The sequence below is a fragment of the Neophocaena asiaeorientalis genome, unplaced genomic scaffold, assembly GCF_003031525.2.
Source record: "Neophocaena asiaeorientalis asiaeorientalis breed wild unplaced genomic scaffold, Neophocaena_asiaeorientalis_V1.1 scaffold804, whole genome shotgun sequence".
Taxonomy (NCBI): domain Eukaryota; kingdom Metazoa; phylum Chordata; class Mammalia; order Artiodactyla; family Phocoenidae; genus Neophocaena; species Neophocaena asiaeorientalis.
In genome coordinates, this window is record NW_020171833.1 from 398,121 (window position 1) to 418,571 (window position 20,451).

Here is a 20,451-nt window from a genome sequence, read left to right on the forward strand (position 1 = left end):
AAGATACAACAAGAAACTGTGAATGGTGGTTACCACTGGGGGAAGCTTTATTTTTGATTTTGCATTTTTCTCTACTGCTTTGAATTTCTTTTCATGAACATGTATTATTTTTTAAATGTAAAAGAAAACAGTTAAAGAAGGAATAAGGGAACAATGAAAGGTAATGTATCAAAAATTAAAGAAATTTCTCAAACTTACCATTAGAAGGCAAATTCAGCAATAGGACCTGAGGTCAGTAAGACATGGTAGCTGATTGGTGAACCCTTCCTGACCCATCTGACTTGGCAACATGAACACGCTGCCCTCACTCATTAAGCTTGAGACCCAAGCAGTCTTGTTATGGGGCTCCCTATAACATGGCCGAGGAGAGGGAGTGGTTCCCTTAGCAGTTGAAGCCAACTGCTAAGTCATCAAGGCACGAGGAGGGAAAGCACTGGTGGCCAGAACCATTGCCAGGGATTTGCACCCAGTGACAGAGTCCCGGCTCAGCTGAAGCGGAAGGCAGCAAGTCTGGCGGATCCCTGTCCCAGCTAATGGCAGGATGGATCTCCAGCTTGGTTATCACCAAGTCTTGGCACAGGACTCTTGGGACAGTGGAGGTGATGGCAGAGTCATGGGTAACCAGCAACTGCAGACGGAAGCAATCATCAGGACTGGTTCAAGAATGCATCTGGGGGCTTCCCTGGTGGCACAGTGGTTGGGAGTCTGCCTGCCGATGCAGGGGACGCGGGTTTGTGCCCCGGTCCGGGAGGATCCCACGTGCCGCGGAGCGGCTGGGCCCGTGAGCCGTGGTCGCTGAGTCTGCATGTCCGGAGCCTGTGCTCCGCAGCGGGAGAGGCCACAGCGGTGAGAGGCCCGCGTACCGCAAAAAAACAAAAACAAAAACAAACAAACAAAAAGAATGCATCTGGTAATACAAGCTTGGAGAATCCCAGAAACACTTGAGGAAAATCTACCGGAGACTAGAATGTCTAAGTGAGTCCTTGAGCATTTTAAGCTAATGATATTCAGGTTTCATGCATTCATCTGACATACTGAGGTCTTACTACATGCAAGGGACAGTAGCAAGCAGTAAATAAGACAAACATGGAATTTATTAAGTTGAATTGGATGAAAATAAAAACTGCCACTATTCAACCCTTTTGGGTCTACAAAAATGGCACTCTCTTATGGATCAACATAAATACAGAGAAAAAGAACAACAGAAAAAAAAAAAAAGAACTAACCAGTTAATTGCTTGATTGCAATTGTGGAAAGAGCTATAAAGGAACAACCAGATCTAACCCAGTCTAGGGAATGGTGTATGTGGTGCTGGTCAAGAAAGGCTTCCCTACAGCTACGTTTGAAGAAGTGAGAATGGAAAGGAATTAACTTAGAAAAGGAGACAGAGGGACATCATTCCTGGCAGTCAGTTGCAAAGGCTTTGAAGAGGAGGAAACTGGTCTGTTCCAGGGACTGATAAGGTGACTCAACCCACGGAGACGGGCAGATGTGGTAGAGGAGAAGAGGGAAAATGAGGATGAGAGGATGCTGAGAGAAGCAGGAGGCAGTTAGCCCTTGTAGGCCCTGTTTAGGACTTTGGGGTTTATCCCCAGAGATTTTGAAAGCAATGGCATATTATCTGTATCCAAACACTGGCAAAGTCTAGGAAACATTCGGGTCAACAAAGAATGTTCTTTCCCCTTTTGACAGAGCCCGGAGGTCTACAACTACAGGCGGTTAGTATGTGGCTGCGTCAGGACTGGAGTCTAGGTCCTTGCAAAGAGCTTTCACCACCCAGGACGCCACTGGGAGGGTGGCAGGGGTGAAGCAGGCAGCAGGCCAGGGGGCTCTCTAGGAGGAGGCCGTGGAGGCCAAGGAGACCGAGTGTGCCCCGGACCTCCCTACCCCCGGGAGGCAGCTCAGCGCCCAGCAGTCCTGGCAGAAGCTGCGCACAGAGAAGCAGTAGATGAGCGGGTCCAAGCAGCTGTTGAGACTCAGCAGCGCCAGGCTGAGGGTGTGCAGGACGTCAAGTGTGGAGGTGGCCTGGCACCCTCTGTCGTCGCGGCCCACGGTGCCCTCCTGCCCGGCCACCCAGGGCGCCAGCAGCAGGTGGTAGGGCGCCAGGCAGAGGGCAAAGACCAACAGGTGCCCGAGCACCATGGTCCTGGCCGCGCGCCGGTTTGTACCGGCTGGGGCGAGGGCCGGGCCCGGGCCCGAGGGCGCCGCGAGCACCCGCGCCAAGCTCACATAGGCCGCAAGCACCAGCAGGAAGGCGGCGGGGAAGAAGGCCACGGTGGCGTAGGCCAGGCCCGCGCTGGCGCTGCCCGGCCTGGGGCGCAGCGCATGCGGGGTGGCCAGCGAGGGTGCGGCACAGGCCTGGCCGGCCAGCTGGGCAGCAGCACACGTGGCGCGGGCGGGACCCCAGCGGCGCAGGGCTGGGTGGGCACACCGAGCCGCAGCGGCACACGCTGGTGAGCGCTGCGAAGGCCAAGGCTGCGTAGGTGGACACGCAGTAGGTGGTCCCGGCCACGCGGCAGGCAGCCTCCGGGAAGGGCCAGTGGGTCAGGCCCAGGTAGTAGGTGAGCCACAGCGTCAGTGTGAGCATGACGAGCACGTCGGCCATGGCCAGGTTGAGCAGGTGGAGACGCAGGGCCTGGCCCAGGCGCCTGCCGCGGCGGACGAACACTGCCAGGGCCGCCACGTTGGCCGGCATCCCCAGGCCCGGCACCAAGGCGTAGGCTGTGGGCACCACAATGAAGCCAGCAGGGTCGCCCCAGGGGCTACAGCCGCCAGCACCAACACCCAGGTCCCCAGCGCTGCTGTTCATCTCGGACCTTGGGCTAACAAGAGGAAGAGAGGTCACCATGGAGGTTAGCCATACAAGAGCCCTCCATCCCGCCTTCCCCCACCCGACCCCCATCCTCTTTTCCTCAGTCGGTGGTGGTGGGAAGCCCGGCGAGGGGCTGAGGCCTGAGCACAGCCAGCACCAGCTGAGGATGGACAGGAGGGGATGGGCTCCAGAGTTATCTGAAGTAGAATGAGCTTGGTGACAAGATGTAGAAAATGAGGAAGAGACAGGAATCCCAGGTAGTTTGGAAATTTCCAACCCTGGTGACTGGGAGGGTGAAGGTGTCCCTCACAGATGGTGTACGGTTCTGATTTGTGGTGCCCAGGTATGTGCATTAATAAGCCTAAGCAAGGCTGAGCCAACAGGGAGTTATGGAGAAACCAGGCTGGAATATAGGGTCCTTCCTAGAAAAAGCCCAAGCCTCCCTGCTCCAGTGCCATCCAGATCAGTAGGGGGGAGAGTGAGGCGTGGATGGAGTTATGGACTTAGGATGCAGTGACCCAGAGGCAGGCCCATGCACAGTGACCTTGGACTTACCTTGGTGAAGGTCCTCTCCTGGAGCTTGCCTGGAGCACCCTGGGCAGAGCTGAAAAGGTTTCACATCTCACAGGCCTTCCAGTCTTATTTCCTTCCCCCTTGCCTTTTGACCACAAAGAAGTCCTGGGTCTGATTTAAAACTTTGGACAGCAAATCAAAGAGCACAGACCCGGGAATCAGGCAGATCCTAGATACACACATTTATCTGCCATATGACCTCGGGCAGATTACTCAGCTTCACTGAGCCTGTCTTCTCTGCTGTAAAATGGAGATTAAAACACCTACCTCACAGTGTTTTTGGGGGGATTATGAGAAAACATAAGTAAAACTCTGAGCACTGGCTGACACTGGGGAGATACGCTCCCTTCCCCTCTAGGCAGCACAGAGATAAATGTGTACACTCACACAGGCACACACACAGCGTTAGAGACACGGACACCCCAGTCAAACACAACAGCACAAACACATCTGGGCATATTCCCCCTCTCCCCAAGGGGGATAAGTGCACAAGCCAATGTCCTGTTCCTATTTGTGGCACATAGTCACACTCCTAGGGTGTTTCAAAACATGGTTCCTCCAATACCAAAATTTGTACTCCTACCTTTGAATCTCTCAGGCTCCAGTCCTTTCTGGGACCCTGAGTGAGTGTATTCCCTTCTGCCCCTTGCGCTCAGCTCGGCCCACCATGGCTCTGGCCCTAACCATCCCACCCTGAACCTCTCCCCGCCTTCCCACCAGATCACTCCTCTCTTACCTCTTGCTGCTCTGGCTGCTGCAGATCTCTTTGGGTTCCTGGGGGCCTGGGTTTAAGGAGCTGAGACAGATCAGAATCCACTGCCACCCACGTATCCTAGGCCCTCCCATCAACTGACTAATCCCCAGACACGACATGAAGAATGGGCTCAACAGCTGGAAGGGCTGGAGTCCACCTGTGGCAGCTGTGAGCAGGGTTTGTGGGGTGCAGCCAGGGCCCCAAGGGAAGGGAATGTCATTGCAAGGCAAGGGGGCACAGGGAGGGAGATAGCAAAGTATAAGGAAGGCCTCGCAGCTGAATGTCACTGTGCCGACCTGACCAAGCCTTAGGCTGTGGTTTGGGGGGCCCGTTTCCTAAGGCCTGGCTTCTCCTTGGGGTGAGGCAGCACAGCTAAAGCTGAAGATACTCCTGCTGCTGTCAATCCCAACTGCTCCTCCATACCAGCTGGCCAGCCTACTCTTCCAGCACCCTGCCTTTCCTGAAGCTGCTGGGTGGGCCCTACAGCCAAGCTTGAAGGGCCCTGTGGCTGCTAAATCAGCTTACAGGCCAAGCCTCGGTAAATAGGAGCCTTCAATCTAATACCAGCTGTGTGAGGTTTTACTCAAAGTCCTGGTTGGAGACAAGCTGGCTATGGAATCCTGGAAGGGGTGGGGATGGTAAGAGGCCAAGATCCCAGGGTTTCCAGGCTCTACTTTCAAGGGCTTCAAAATTTTCATGCAGAAGGGCAATTCTGGGAAGCAAAGGAGATTTAATTACATTGAACCGATCATCCCATCTACCTTCAAGTTGAAGAGCAGGGGTGCCACACCTGCCCACTTCCAACTTTGGCAACTGGTGCAGTGTAAAGTGTGGGTTCTGGAGTCAACCAGGTCTTAATTCTAGTCTCAGGTCTGACACATAGGCACTTAAGCTTTCTGAATCCATTTTCTCATCTGTAGAACTGCTATTTAATAACAAACGCTATTTAATAATAGCATTTACTGAGCACTTATTATGTACCAGGCACTATTGTAAACACTTTAACTCACTAAATCTTCACAGCAACTCTATGAAAATATTTGCCATTATTATCCATATTTGCAAATAAGCTAATAAGTGGCACTATCTACTCTCTCCCTTCTTCTTTGCTGACCACTTGACCAGTGTGGGTAAATCTTAACTTGTCTAAGTCCAACTTGGAAATTCCATTCTCCTTGCCAGTGATTGGTCTAAGAATGGAAATGTGACATAATTCTGTACAGTGGGATGCAAGGGGAAACCTAGGGTCTTCTAAGAGAACTTTCCTCTTTCTTTTCACCTTTGGATATTATGTGCAAATGTGTTGTCTGGAGCTGCTTCAGCTATTTTGTAACCCTGAGGGCAGAAGTCAATAAATTGAAAGCAGCACAACTACTGAGCCTGCGCTCTAGATCCCACGAGCCACAACTACGGAGCCTGTGAGCCACAACTACTGAAGCCCAGGCGCCCAGAGCCCGTGCTCCACAACGAGAAGCCACCACGATAAGAAGTCTGCACACCGCAACGAAGAGTAGCCCCCACTCGCTGCAGCTAGAGAAAGCCCATGCACAGCAACGAGGACCCACTGCAGAGAAAAATAAATAAATTTATTTTTTTAAAAAAAAGAAACTGAAGCTATGTTATCTCTGGACCTCTTATGTGACAGAAAGTTTCCTTATTGTTTTGACACACTGTACATGTAGTATACATATACTACTACATATATATGTGTTAATATACATATATATGTATACACACATACACACACACACACACACACACACTCCTAACTATTATGAGAGATTGCATCACTGTGCTTTCAGACACAAGAAGACCTAACTAAGAGTGCTAGCTTACCTGAGGTTCCCAGCTCGTCAGTGTCAGAGCAGAAATTACCCTTCTATAGTGAAGATGAAATGGAGTAATATACATAGACTTCTCTCACTCCTGTGGGCTCCCAAAAGCCATTCCCTAACCCCCAAAGCAATTTGTAGGCTGGTGGCTAGAGTATTTGCATAAATAAATGATTTCTTTTTCTTCACTATTTTCCCTTATGGAGGTACATCACTTCCCAAAAGAACCCCACTGAGGTGAAGATGGTTGGTGATGCGATAGTAGGTACCCTAACATGGTCACTTGCCCTCGAGAATTGTCTCTCACACACACCCTTCTGACTCCCTAGGACCTCTGGGATTCATCACAGGCACTGCTTTAACATGCAGCATGCCTTAGAGTTGGCTGTCCCCTGCCTCCATCTAGGTGTCCAAGGAGCACTTCCCTGGCAGTTTCAGGTCCTGTAAAATGACTTAATGCCCATCTCTGTTAGCTTTACAACTCTCAAGTGCACAAGATAAAAAGGAATGGGAGGGGGCTTCCCTGGTGGCGCAGTGGTTGAGAGTCTGCCTGCCAATGCAGGGGACACAGGTTCTAGCCCTGGTCTGGGAGGATCCCACATGCCACAGAGCGACTGGGCCGGTGAGCCACAACTGCTGAGCCTGCGCATCTGAAGCCTGTGCTCCGCTACAAGAGAGGCCGCGACAGTGAGAGGCCCGCGCACTGCGATGAACAGTGGGCCCCGCTTGCCGCAACTGGAGAAAGCCCTTGCGCAGAAACGAGGACCCAACACAGCCAAAAATAAATTAATTAAAAAAAGGAATGGGAGGGACGTCCCTGGTGGTACAGTGGTTAAGAATCTGTCTGCCAATGCAGCGGACACAGGTTCAATTCCTGGTCCAGGAAGATCCCACATGCTGTGGAGCAACTAAGCCCGTGAGACACAACTACGGAGCCCCCATGCCACAGTGGGCCCTGCTTGCCGCAACTGGAGAAAGCCCTTGCGCAGAAACGAGGACCCAACACAGCCAAAAATAAATTAATTAAAAAAAGGAATGGGAGGGACGTCCCTGGTGGTACAGTGGTTAAGAATCTGCCTGCCAATGCAGCGGACACAGGTTCAATTCCTGGTCCAGGAAGATCCCACATGCTGTGGAGCAACTAAGCCCGTGAGACACAACTACGGAGCCCCCATGCCACAACTACTGAAGCCCACGCGCCCTAGAGCCCGCGCACTCTAGGGCCCACATGCCGCAACTACTAAGCCTGCGTGCTCCAACTACTGAAGCCCGTGCGCCTAGAGCCTGTGCTCCGCAACGAGAAGCCACCGCAATGAGAAGCCCGTGCACCACAACGAAGAGTAGCTTCCGCTCACCTCAACTAGAGAAAGACCGCGTGCAGCAACAAAGACCCAACGCAGCCAAAAACAAATAAAATTTAAAAGAAAAAAAAAGAATGGGGAGTACCTCACGTGGCTCAGCAGGCAGAAGCAGGTATACTCAGTACTCTGCCGTACTCGATGTGTAAATTCTGAGCATATAATAAAAACCTTAAAAACGTGCATGCCTTTTGAATCAGCACCCTCACTTCTAGGGAAAGAAAATAAATATGCAGAGATGATTAACTGTGAGGTTTACAATAGTTAAAAAACTGGGAATAATCCAAATGTTTCTCATTGGGGGCTTGTATAGATACATTACAGTACATCCTTACAATGGAATACTACACACCCATTAACACCAATGAGGTAAAACAGACAGAGAATGGTATTACAGTGTATTAGGTTTGAAAAGCAGATAATAAAGTAGTATATATGGTCTCATTTTCATTTAAAAAAAATCTGTATAAAGCCACAGAAAAAAACTGGGAGGTACAGTTATACAAAGGAATTGAAAGTAGTTATTTGGGGGCATTAAAAGTTTGGGTGATTTAAATTTATTTTCTATTTTCACATGACATGAGGAATGCTAGAATATGTAACATGTACCCCTCAAAAAAGAGCAGTAAATGTCCAAGAGACAAAGCAGAGCCAGGTAGACCAGATGTCTACTTCAACGCTGGCCAACTTTGGGTGTACTGCTAACAAGGTGACACTCTGTGTTCCACCATGTTCCTGCTTTGGCAGTGACATGGCATGAGGAGGCAAGACAGACTCTACTCCCAGGATTCCTTGAATGCACTTGGAGACTTCCTCCTAGGGTGTCTGAACATCTTTTTAGTTTGGACTAAGAGCTAGCAGATATCCAGCAGCAGCAGGAGCCCCAGGCAGACGATGGCTGGGATGCAGGTGTTCAGTGATTCTTTCAGAGACACCAAAGTGAAGATAGCCCCTGGAATGGAAAATGAGGTCCCTGAGGCTCCCTGGGAATGCTCAGGAGATCCAGGAGCTCAGGGCCCTCCAGCCAAGGCTGACCCACTCCACCTTAAGCCCTCTCTTGAACACTGCCCCCCACCAACACACACACCCTAAACTAGGTACACTCATCTCTCTGACCTCCCAGAGAAAGCAGAACCAGAAATCAGATGTTTCGTGAACGTAGACCCTCTCAGATGGCAAGAAACAGCAACAATCCAACCAAACAGGGCAAGGTGAGTAGGTGGGCATTTTGGAACAGATTCTCCCTGATCCTTCTCCTTTCTCAATCCTAGTGGAGGGAAGAAGGCCCAGGGATTGGTGGTGGAGGTAGTGGGAAAGATCTGAAAATGAAGGAAGCTGTGGAAATGGAAAGAAAGCCTGGAAGAAGGGTGGTAGTGGCAGCAGCAATGGTGACACAAGGTCAGGGGACATAGAAGAGCCTGAAGATGTCTGGCCTTTGAAGCAGCAGCTGTCTTTGTACATCAGCAGTTCCTGTGGGCAGAGCCACTAAGAGGGGGCCCTCTAGGAATGCCTGCCACAGGGAAATCCTCTGCCTTTCTGGTCAGGGGGCCCGGCTTCCTTGCTCTCTGTTTCCACCTGCCAGACACATGAGTCCAGTGGCGGCTGCTACTCCATCCCCTCATCTCAGGGTAGGGGTAATGAGAAAGGGGTAGGGGCTTTTAGGTTACAATATATCCTTATAATGGAAATACCATGCAGCCAATAGAATTGATGACATAGAAGGTATATCTGACATAGAAGAGGGTTATAGTATATTAAGTTTAAAAAGCACCTAGCCTAGTCTGAAGACCATGGAAACTGCAATAGAGAAGGAAATGCTTCTGGTTCCAGAGGAAAAGAGTGGCAAAAGTAACAAGAACAGTCAGACTTTTTGCTATCACCCTCGCCTAGAAGTCCCCATTTCACCAGCCCAGTTGCACCCCCCTTACCCATCATGAGCAGTGTCAAAAGCAAGTTGCTGATCTCTTGCAGCATCGGTGGGCCCAGGACCAGCAGCAACCCAGCTAGCAGTTCCAGCCAGCCCACAGCCACTTGGTAGCTCATGGGATCTGGCTGGTAGCCGAACACCTTCAGCGGAAACACCTCAGCGAACTGCACGAACAGGGCTTTCTAGGGGTGGCAGGGAATGCCTGTCAGCCAGAGTCACCAAGGATCCACTGCCCAGATGCTCCACAGAGGCATTCTGTGCCAGTGCCCTCAACTCCCCCCGCAAAGGAGATACTACTCTAGGCCAGGTCCAGGGCTAAGGTCAGCCAGCCTGGAAAGGAGACGGCCTCCCTGGGGGGCTGAGCTTTGGAATCAGAAAACAGGCTTTACGCTCCAAGAAGGGTGGGATGGTGGTACAGAGATGGACTGATCTTCTCACCAGATTACAACCCAGCCCCAAATTCCGGGAAGAGGAAGCTAGGCTTGGGCTTTCTCATCTAGTGCCAAGGCCTTGGGAACTCCGGCACTTCTCTTTCTGTTTGGCCTGGTTTCTCTTCAGGCTACTATGCAGGGAATATTTGGTGAGGAGGAAGGGAATGGAAGGGGAGATTCTTGTTCATTAAACAGATTCTACTCAATATCATATGCTGGGACCTGGCTCTCATTGCAGTAGACAGAAGGGGAGTTGAAGGGGTCAAAGTGAGTGACTCAACTCGCTCGCTAAGTCAAGCTCTGTCCTGGGCCACATGACAACTTCACCTGGACCCTTAGGTTGGCTACCTTTGCTGGCTCTCCCACCTCAGCTCTACCTCCCCTACTCAGTGCTCTAAGGAAGAGGGTTCTGAGGATGTACTTCCCCAAACAACCCCCCACCCTAAGCCAGGCCTGGAAGAAGGAAACTGGCAGAGATCTAGAAGTCTGGCTTATTTGAGGGACTGGGCAGATTGGTGGGTAGAAGGACATGACAGCTTTTCGGAGAGTCTGGAACTAGACAGGAAGTCGAAGGGCAACTTCTAGGCCTCCCTCTCAGGCTCTGGGAAGGGCTCTCTGGATTCTAAGTTAGGAGAGTATCTAAAGTTTGGGTCCTGCTTCTTGACTAGTTGTGTAACCTTTAGCAGATACACTTCACCTTCAGGGCAGGTTTCCTACTCTGACAAGCAGGGATTAATAAACCCCTGCCTCATGAACACCCCCAAGAACTCAAGCAAAGGAAGGAGGGCGCAAAGGGAGCTCGGTCCCTCTCCCTCCCCAAGGGTCCCAGAGTATTCCTCATCGGCTCTAGATTTGCCCGGGGCCAAAAATGCCCGAATGGAAGGGAATGTGACCGTCCCCTTCCAGGGAAAATCCAGTGAACTCGGAGGAACTCCCCAGGCAGGGGCCCACGCCTAAGTAGCTGTCCAGGTGCTCCCCCCAGCTCTAGCGCCGTCCGGCCCGAAGACAGGCGGGTCCGCGGGGCGCGGGCGGCCAGGGAGGACCCGGGGCGGCCGGAAGACCTGCGCCAGAGCCGCAGCTCCTCGCCCCCAAGGGGGTTGCCGCCCTCTTTGGGGCCAGCACCGGCTGAGGGAGGAGACGGCGCTTGGGCAGGGCAGCCCCATCTCACAGATGGGGATACTGAGGCCCACTTGCTCTTAACTAAACGGGCCCCTCCGAATTCAGGCAAAGTCTCCCAGCTAGTATGGACAGAGTAGAATCAAACATGGGTATATGGACGTGACGTGCAGAAGAGCTCTGTTATGGTCAAAAGACGTTGCGCGGCGGGGGGTAGGGGGGGTAGGGGAGGAGGGAGTCGCTCCTGCCCTTGCCACACTAGCTTGGCGATCTGAGCTGTCACCTAACCTCTGCAGGCCTCAGTGGCGTCTGCATCTGTAAATGGGGATAATGCCGTTATCAGTTCCGAGCCTAGAGCAGGCCTAGCAGAACGCCTGGCACATGTAAGAACTCAGAATTATTTGTAAATTAGTAAATTTATGAAATTATTAAGAATAAATCAATAACTAGTAATTTTAAAATAAGTTGTTCTTTTCTATCATTGCCTGAAATGTATTTTCCCTCTTATATCTCTAAGCTGAAATTAAAATGGGAAAGGTGTTTGAAAATTCAGGTTCTTAAAGCCATGGGTAGAGAGGCTTTCACTGAACAAAACCCTACAGGCCACTCCTGGCCCATCTGCTTTTACCTGGAAATCTATCTAGACCTGGATGAGAAAACTATGACAAATTCAGAAAGCGCTCTGGTTTTACTCCCTTCCCCTCCCTCACCTAACAATGTTTGTTTGTTTACATTTTGTAATAAAAAATTTTAAGGCAGCTTTCATGACACATGAAAATTATATGAAATTCGTGTTTCAGTGTTCATAAATAAGTTCATAAACTGTGGTTTATTGAACCACACTTTGCGTATTGTCTACCGCTTTTGTGCTGCAACAGCAGAATTGAGTAGTTCCCACCTTACAGCCTGCGAAGCCTAAAATATTCATTACCCAGCCTTTTACGAAAAAGGTTTGCCAAGGCCTGGTCTAGAGAGCCAGAGAGGCCCCTAACGGGTCTCAAACTCTCCTGCTGCTTCCACTTCCTGATAGCCGAGCTGCTTGGATCTTTTTCTACCTACCCACAACCTGCTGGGTAAGTAGCCGGCAGGCTGAAGACTGAAATGTCCTATGTGCTTCTAAAGACCAAGCAGTTTCAACATCCAGGTGTGCTAGCTATTACATTATAAACTGGGCCTTTCATTACCTACATCTTTGTCACTAATCCAAATTATCTGATCAGTCAATAAAATAGCTAAGTTCTCTACCTTGGACTATTATATATAATTATGTATAAATGCGTAATTATTAAATTCCTCAATGAAAAGAGAAAAATTATTAAAACGCTTATTTAATCACCGAGAACACACATCCACATTAGGAATTTATATTTTAGGATACTTATCTCATACAAAATTTAACACAAAAGTATAGACTTTGATAATAAGCAATATGCACATTACTATTCTTTCTCCTTTACTAATTTTTCTATCCTCGGAATGAAAGATGTGACTGCAAGTCGTAGGGCAGGGCCAGAAACCAACAGATTTCTTTGTTTTGACTCAGTCAAAGCTGAAAATGTAGCATCACATAAATAAATAGTTGAAAAAGGCAATAAAAATTTCAGTGCCTTTTCATGGAGTTCTGGGTAACTTGCCTTTGCATTTATCCAAAACTGAGTTACAGACATTGATTTAAATACTGATTGTAATCCTAAATCTGACGATAACCGTGCTAGTTTTTCTTCTTCGAAGTCCGTGAGATTACTATTTTGGTGATTCATAAAAGGATTAATTATCCACAAATTTCCTGAACACAAGTCTTCTTCTGGCGGGTAACAGTCATTGAGCATTTGAGAAAGTCCTTCCAGGTGCTCAAAAATAATGCTTGCAATACTGCTCATATTTAAGCCTGATGAGTTTGAGAATTCAGAAAATGAAGGGAACATGTCATAATCATTCTCTTGCATGCGCTTCAACCACATTTTTAACTTTTTCTTAAGTATATCGATTTTATTATACAAATTGAAGAGAGTAGTCATAGATCCTTGGAGACTTAAATTTAGTTCATTTATAAGTGAAAAAATATCTGATAAGTAGGCCAGCTTTGCAACCCATTCCTCATCAAAAAAATACTTGGCCAAATCTGAATGGTTTTGATTTAAAAATATTTCAATTTCATGTCGTAATTCAAATAATCTTGTTAAAATTCTCCCTCTTGATATCCAACGTACTTCAGCATGAAGTGGTAAATTCACGTGCTCAGACCTCATCTCTTCACACAAAATTGTTAACATTCGTGAATTCAACGCATTGCTCTTTATAAAACTTAAAATTTGTGCTGACTGCATAAGAATTTCATGTAAGCACGGAGACAACTTTTCTGCTGCTAAATGTTCACGGTGAATAAAACAATGTGTAAATGCCACTGTATTCATGGCAACTTCTTGAATTTTTGCCCTTAAACCAGAACACCTACCAGTCATGCTTGCAGCCCCATCTGTACAGAGACCAACACAATGCTTCCAGTTCAGAGATTTACTATCAATATATTTATTTATTAGTTCAAATATTTCAAAACCAGTCATCTGAGAAGGCATTTCAATGCAACATAATAATTCTTCTTTTATATCACTACAACCATAATCAATGAAACGAATATAGCACAAAAGAAGGGTGGTATTTGAGATTTCTAATGACTCATCTATCTGAAGGGCAAACCACTTTGACTCTCTGACTTTCTGAATCAGCTGATCTTCAATGTCTGCAGATAGTTCATCAATCCTGTGTCCAATTGTACTATTAGAAAGAGGAATGGTTTTCATTTTGTCTCCAGCACTGGAACCCAAAACTTCTGAACACATTTCTACTAAATATGGTTTAACTACTTCTTCAGCAATGGAAAATGGCTTTTTGCTGGCAGCAATTTGGAAAGCAATTAAATAAGAAGCTTTCACAAGTGACTTTTCAACTAGTAAACACTTTTTTAAAGCACTGTTTTGACATTCCATTTCAAGAGATTTTTGTTCAAAAAAATCTACTGGTTTGTTTTCTAATTCTGAATGCTTTGTCTTCAAATGATGAGAAAGATTTGCTGGCTTCATGTTTTCACTGGATAAAATTTCTCCACAGATGACACACTGTGGCCTTGGTGAGCTTTCTTTTGATCCCGGACAGATAATAAAACCAACTTTTAAATATTCCACATCGTAAGTCTGGAAAAAACCTATTCTTTTTTTCTTTGCAGGTGGAGAATCAAGTTCCACATCATTTTTCTCGTTAGGCATAGATAAATCTGAATGAAATATTTGAATCACTGTTATTTTCAAGAACAAATAAGCAATGTTCTTTATGTTTTTCCCCCACGTTTAAAATTTACATTTTGTTACTATTTATATTTGTCAAAAGCATACAGTAATTAAGGTTTAAACACAAACCATAATACTTCCATGATGCCATTAAAAACTGAATTTCTGGGGACTTCCCTAGTGCTCCAGTGGGTAAGACTCCACACTCCCAATGCAGGGGGCCAGAGTTCGATCCCTGGTCAGGGAACTAGATCCCGCATGCATGCCGCAACTAAGAGTCCACATGAGACAACTAAGAAGGCTGCAGGCAACAACTAAAAGTCCACATGCCGCAACTAAGAAGCCCGCATGCCACAACTATAAGTCCGCATGCCGCAACTAAAAGATCCCGCATACTGCAACGAAGACTAAGACCCGGTGCAGCCTAAATAAATAAATAAATATTTTTAAAAAACAAAAAACTGAATTTCTCTTTGCCCAAAGCTTGGTCACTGACTGTAGTAAAACTGTAGGCAGTGGTATGTGTCCTAGCAGTGCCATGTATTCAGTAGATTAGTGGAATTAGGGCTGATGTCCATAGAATACACCAAGTTAAGAGTAAACTATTTTAGGGACTTCCCTGGTGGCTCAGTGGTTAAGAATCCGCCTGCCAATGCAGGGGACATGGGTTTAAGCCCTGGTTCGGGAAGACCCCACATGCTGCAGAGCAACTAAGCCCATGCGCCACAACTACTGAGCCTGCGCTCTAGAGCCCCCAAGCCACAACTACTAAGCCCGCGCACCTAGAGCCCGTGCTCCACAACAAGAGAAGCCACCGCAATGAGAAGCCCACGCACCACAATAAAGAGTAGCCCACACTCACCGCAACTAGAGAAAGCCTGTGTGCAGCAACAAAGACCCAACGCAGCCAAAAATTAATTAACACCAAAAAAAAGAATATACTATTTTACTTTTTAAAAGATGGGGAAAAAAACTGAGAGGAGAAAAAAATTTGGCAAAAAGTTAACATTTCATGAATCTAGATGAAGGGTATATTCATTATGTATATTCATCTAAGGGTGTACATTGTGCTGTATTTTCAATCTTTCTGAATTTTGAATTTTTCAAAATTAAAGTTGAGGGGAAGGGGGTTAATTATTAATTTTAATACCCAGTGTCAGTGAAGGTGTAGAGAAATGGATGCTCTCAAACATTACTGATTGGAGCATAAATTCATATAACTTTTCAGGAGGGCAATTTTGCAATACATATCAAAATCTAAGCCTTAAAATTCTATGAGAGCTTTTGAATCAGTAATTCCACTACTTAGGATTTATCCTAAGGACATAATTAGACAAGTGGAGAAAGATCCATTTATACAGCTTAACTCAATACTATTTATAATATTAAAAAACCAGAAGCAATCTAATGTCAACCTTAGGAGAATGGATATACATTATATATATCCATACATTATATACATTGGAATCTATGCATCCATTAAGAATCTCAACGTATATTTAAATTTACGTTGATGTGGAATGATGTTTTCGTGCAATGTCAAGTGAAAAAGTAGTTTACAACAGTATACAGAAAACATCCTAATACTTAATCTAGAAATTCAAAAATGTATAAGCAGACACATACCCACATATATAGCTGTCCACAGATCCCTTACTACCTTCCACATGTGAACGTGTATTTAATATAAATTCATGTAAACAAAGAGTGTATCATTTTTACAGGAATATAAAACAATCAAATTTACTGAGGAAGGAAAACAGAATTCTTCTTGACTCCTACCAAAAGAAAGGCATCCTACATAAAAACTCATGGTTAGCTGTTGACAGACTAAGCTTTTACTTTCATCTTTTGGCTGCGCCGCACAGCACATGTGGGATCTCAGTTCCCCAACCAGGGAACGAACCCACACCCCCCGCACTAGAAGCGCAGAGTCTTAACCACTGGACCACCAGGGAAGCCCCCAGACTAAGCTTTTAAATATATTCTATGAAGTAAAAGTAGCATTAAAAACAAAAATCAAAAAATGTTTTGGGCAGAGCAGCCTATAAAAGTAACTGAAAACATAAGGGTAGTGGGATTAAAAGCAGTTAACATGGATTGGGGCAAGAGTATACAATATTTTCAAGTATGAATTCAAATAATTTTCCTAATCACCAATACCTCAGACATATAGTTATACTCTTAGTAAGTCAATTCAGTGTTTAAAAAAAGAACCAAGGTTAAATCACTAATACTTTAAACTAAATTCGTATCTTAGTAATTATAATAGCCTGTCTATACATTTGAAAAGCAGTGCACACGTAGAGAAGATGCTTGTCCAATCTACACATAATGCTTTGCGTGCATATGGATTCAATTCAGTAGTTATTAGTGTTAATGACAATAAATACAAAAGGAATCAATTAGATGTTCAAAGTATGTGATCCAAGAATTGTTTTCACATTTAAGAAATTGTCAATGACTTTCTTTTCCTTTCTTAAAAAATCAAAAACAAGCACACAAAACAGAAAACAAACTTACTACATGTGGAAAGCACAACAACACATACCTGTCTGACATTCCTTGTGTTGTGTATGTGGTTTGCAAGAGGTGGCCTTGGTCTGTGTGACGGGTTTGCACAATAATGCTTTGTTCTTTAAAAGCTTCAAAGACTGGGAAGACAGAAGTTTCATGGCATCTGTCTGTGTACTTCCCTAGTTAAAAAAAATCCAGAAACCAGAGAGATTTTTTTTTAGAACCTTCTCACTGACTAATATTGCTATCAGTTGAAAGGTGACATATATCAAGAGAAATATAATTCTCTAAAAGAGTGGTACAAGAAAGTTGCTTTGGAAAATATATACTAATTCCTAATTCTTCAATCAGTATCAGTACCATTTATTGATTTAAGAAAAATACTCTGCCAATAATAAGTACAATCAAAACAAAGAAAACAATCTGATTAGGACAATTGGCTATTCAGAAAACTTAGATCCAACTTCAGACCATATGCAAAAAAATATTCCACATCGATTAAAGACCTCAACGTGAAAAAAATAAAACTTTAAAATCAATGGAGAATTTTCAAATAACCAGAACTCAGAGGAAGTATTCTTAAATAAAACACAAAAGAGTTAAAAATAAAGTAGAAAAGGTTGATACAACTGACCACCTTGAAGTTTTAAACTTTTGCAAACAAAGGTCTTAAAGGGTGAAGGATAAACAACAGAGTGGGAGAATGTATTTAAAACATGTTCTTTCATTCAGTAAACATTTACTGAACGTTTACGACAAGCCAGGCACTGTCCTTAGACCTGGGCATACAGCAGAAAACAAGACAAAGTCCTGCTCTTATGGGCCTTACCTTCTAGAGGGAGACACAGAATATAAACAAGTAAAACAAATACATAATGTATAATTCCAGGTAGTAATAACTGCTATGAAAGAAATAAAGCAGGATAAGGGAATGGAGAGTGACAGCGTGGAGCAGAGGTAATTCTGGAGTAAACATTTGAGCAAAGACCTTATGAATATTCAAAAGAGTATGCCATGCAATGCCTGAGGTCAGAGGATTCCAGGCAGAGGGACTGAGATGCAAAAGACCTGAAGTGGGAAAGAGCGTGACATGCTTAAGGAACATCAACAAGAACAAGGCTGAAATAAAGTTAAGCCAGGGCTAAAATGATACATTTGGAAAGGTCGGCAGAAGCCAACTTGTATAGGACCTGGAAGGTCTTAGTAAAAAAAACAACAGAAAATTAGGATTGTACTTTAAGCATGATGGGAAACCACCGAACGGTACACAGTAGCCTCCCTCATCTGCAGTTTTGCTTTCCTTCGTTTCAGTTACCCATGGTCAACTGCAGTCTGAAAATATTAAATGGAAAACTCCAGAAATAAACAATTCATAAGTTTTAAATTGTACACCATTCTGAGTAGCACTATGGAATCTCTTGCTGTCCCATTCTGTCCTGCCCAGGAAGTTAACCATCCCTTTGTCCAGCGTATCCTGCCCATTAGTCATTTAGTAGCCATCTTGGTTGTCAGCTTGATTGCCGTGGTATCACAGTGCTTCTAGTCAAGTAACCCTTATTTTATTTCATAGTGGCCCCAAAGTGCAAGAGCAGTGATGCTGGCAATTCAGATTGCCGAAGAAAAGCCCTAAAGTGTGTCCTTCAAGTGCAAAGGGAAAAGCTTAACACTTCATCACAACGCCTACGTTTTTCACCTCACTTCATCACCTCATACCACCACCACAAAGGTGAATACAGTACAATAAGGTATTTTGAGACAGAGATCACATTCATATAACTTTTATTATAGTATACTGTTATAATTGTTCTATTTTGTTATTGTTGTTAATCTCTTACTGTGCCTAATTTATAAATTAAACTTTATCATAGATACGTATGTATAGGAAAAACATAGTGTATATATAGGGTTCGGTACTGCCCATGGTTTCAGGCATCCACTGGGGGTCTTGGAACGTATCCCCCACGGATAAGGGAGTACTACTGTTATTTAAATTTACTTTTTAAATAGGTGATAGAGGCAGTAATTTTGAATGATGTAACAATTCAAAAGGTATAAAAGTGTATACATGAAAAGTTAAGTTTTCCACACCTGTCTGCCATCTATCCAGACTCAGTCTCGAACACAGTGTTCCCAGTTTCATATACATCCTTCTAGAGATGGGCTATGTAATTAAATAAGTTGCTTCTGACTACACATGGTAGCATATTATTAGCAAGGCTCAGCACCTTGCTTTGCCACTTAGCGAACTATCTTGGAGGTATTTTCATAAAACTTTATACAAAGCTGCCTAGTAACAGCTTTATACACTGAATGTACTATATGTAATTTGAAGAGTCCCTGCTGCTAAACATTTAAATGTTACAAATCTTTTGCTATTATAAACAATGCTACAATAAATATCCTTACATACAAATTGATTCTTCACGTGCTAGTATATCCATAGACCAAGGTCTTTCTCTTTTCCTGCAAAAGCTTTCTTGTTTCCATTGGGTCCATGGCTTGGGACAGGGCTCCAGCGTGGTTAAAAAGCTGCCTAGTGGCTGCAGGAAGAGGCTCAGACAGAAGCCCTGACGCCAGGGGATAACAGAGGGGCCCCTCAAAGGCAGCTGGGCTGGAGGCTCCTAGCCCTTCTTGAGTTGAGGGTGGCCCCCTCAAAGATATACTTGCCCAGCCCAGCCTAACACCAGCCAGTGTGTCAGGTGGTGGCCCATCTTCTTTATGAGTTTCATCTCCTCATCTATGAAGTGATTCTCCAGGACGTCACAGAGATGGGGGTCTGCACAGGCAGAACCAGGGTATGAAGATCCAAAAGGGCCTGGTTCAGGCTCTTCTCCACAACCATGGTGGCTTCCATGGCATCCAGGATTTTACCCCACTCATCTTGGGACAGTTTCTGCACACCCTGGAAGAGGATACAGCCACTGCGCTGGTTTTGCATCTTCAGGAGACTCGGAAGAAGTGGCCCACACTCTCCAGAGCCACATGACCATGGCGGAAATGGACGCTCAGAGAGTGGTACGTGTAGGAGGCCAGCAGAGGCAGGCTGACCAAGAGATTGACGGAGGCCTCCACCTTGGTGGAATAATTCTGACCAGTCTGGGAGTTCTTGGTTGACTGGCAGTAAGGACAATGAATGTGCAAAATATACCTGAAGGATAAATTCTTAAAATTGTGGAGTTCCTGGGTAAAACGGTATTTACGTTTTAAATTTTAATAGGTTTTACTAAATTGCCCTCTGTAGCAGTTTTACCAACTGCCATTGGCAATATGTAAAAATGCCTTAACAGTGTAATTCATCATTTTTATCTTTGCCATCTGATAAAACTGTAGTTCTAAATGGCATTTCTCTAATCTTGAAGTTGAATTATGTTTGCATGTGTTTAAGAACTATTATTTCCTGGTCTGTAAACTGATGGATCATACTTTTGCCCATGTTCCTAATGGGTGTTGGGTCTTCTTACTGACTCACAGAAACTCTCTACATATGGAAAAAAATAGCCTTTTATGGCATAAATTGCAACCTTGTTTTTTTCATGTGTCTTTCATGTGTAGTTGAATTTTCCTTACAAATCTTTTATGGCTTTTGGGTTCTGTGACATATTTAGAAAGACTTTCCCCACTTCCGCACTAAAATTCTTTCCTATACTTTTTCCTAGTACTTTCATTATTTTTTAAAACTTAAAACTTTTCTCCATCTAGACATCATTTTGGTTTAAGAGGTAGAAATCTAACTGTATTTTCTTCCATATGTCTACTTAGTTGTCACAACACTATTTACTGAATAATCTAGATCTCTCCTACTGATCTGAACTGCCACCTAGATTGTTTCTAAATTCGTGTATATATA

General features: G+C 45.2%; 2 protein-coding genes across 10 annotated transcripts in view; both read right to left on the reverse strand.

The window, feature by feature from the left end:
• Positions 1-1,074: 1,074 nt before the first annotated feature.
• ZMYM6 (zinc finger MYM-type containing 6) overlaps positions 1,075-20,451 on the reverse strand; it is a 54,666-nt gene continuing 35,289 nt past the window's right edge. For 8 of the 9 annotated variants that reach the window (XM_024741411.1, XM_024741405.1, XM_024741382.1 and 5 more), the window contains 2 exons: positions 16,639-16,783; positions 12,135-14,074 (listed from right to left, as the gene is read on the reverse strand). In XM_024741411.1, coding sequence (XP_024597179.1) covers positions 12,243-14,074; positions 16,639-16,783 — 1,977 coding nt within the window. In that variant the 3' untranslated portion in view covers positions 12,135-12,242. Of the gene's footprint in view, positions 2,823-3,367; positions 3,471-12,134; positions 14,075-16,638; positions 16,784-20,451 lie in introns of those variants that run through there. The other variant, XM_024741439.1, reaches the window with a different exon arrangement.
• On the reverse strand, positions 7,369-10,850 carry TMEM35B (transmembrane protein 35B). The gene is made up of 3 exons (XM_024741609.1): positions 10,671-10,850; positions 9,258-9,438; positions 7,369-8,281 (listed from the first exon to the last, which is right to left on the reverse strand). Exons 1-3 carry the CDS (start codon positions 10,848-10,850, stop codon positions 8,184-8,186), a joined length of 459 nt encoding a protein of 152 aa, XP_024597377.1. The 3' UTR covers positions 7,369-8,183.

Coding starts and splice junctions, on each gene's coding strand:
- TMEM35B (XM_024741609.1), bottom strand. CDS start 10,850: ATGGGGCTGCCCTGCCCAAGCGCCGTCTCCTCCCTCAGCCGGTGCTGG. Junction 9,439..10,670: donor TCGGGCCGGACGGCGCTAGA/GCTGGGGGGAGC, acceptor TGCCACCCCTAG/AAAGCCCTGTTCGTGCAGTT. Junction 8,282..9,257: donor TTTGACACTGCTCATGATGG/GTAAGGGGGGTG, acceptor TTTCCATTCCAG/GGGCTATCTTCACTTTGGTG.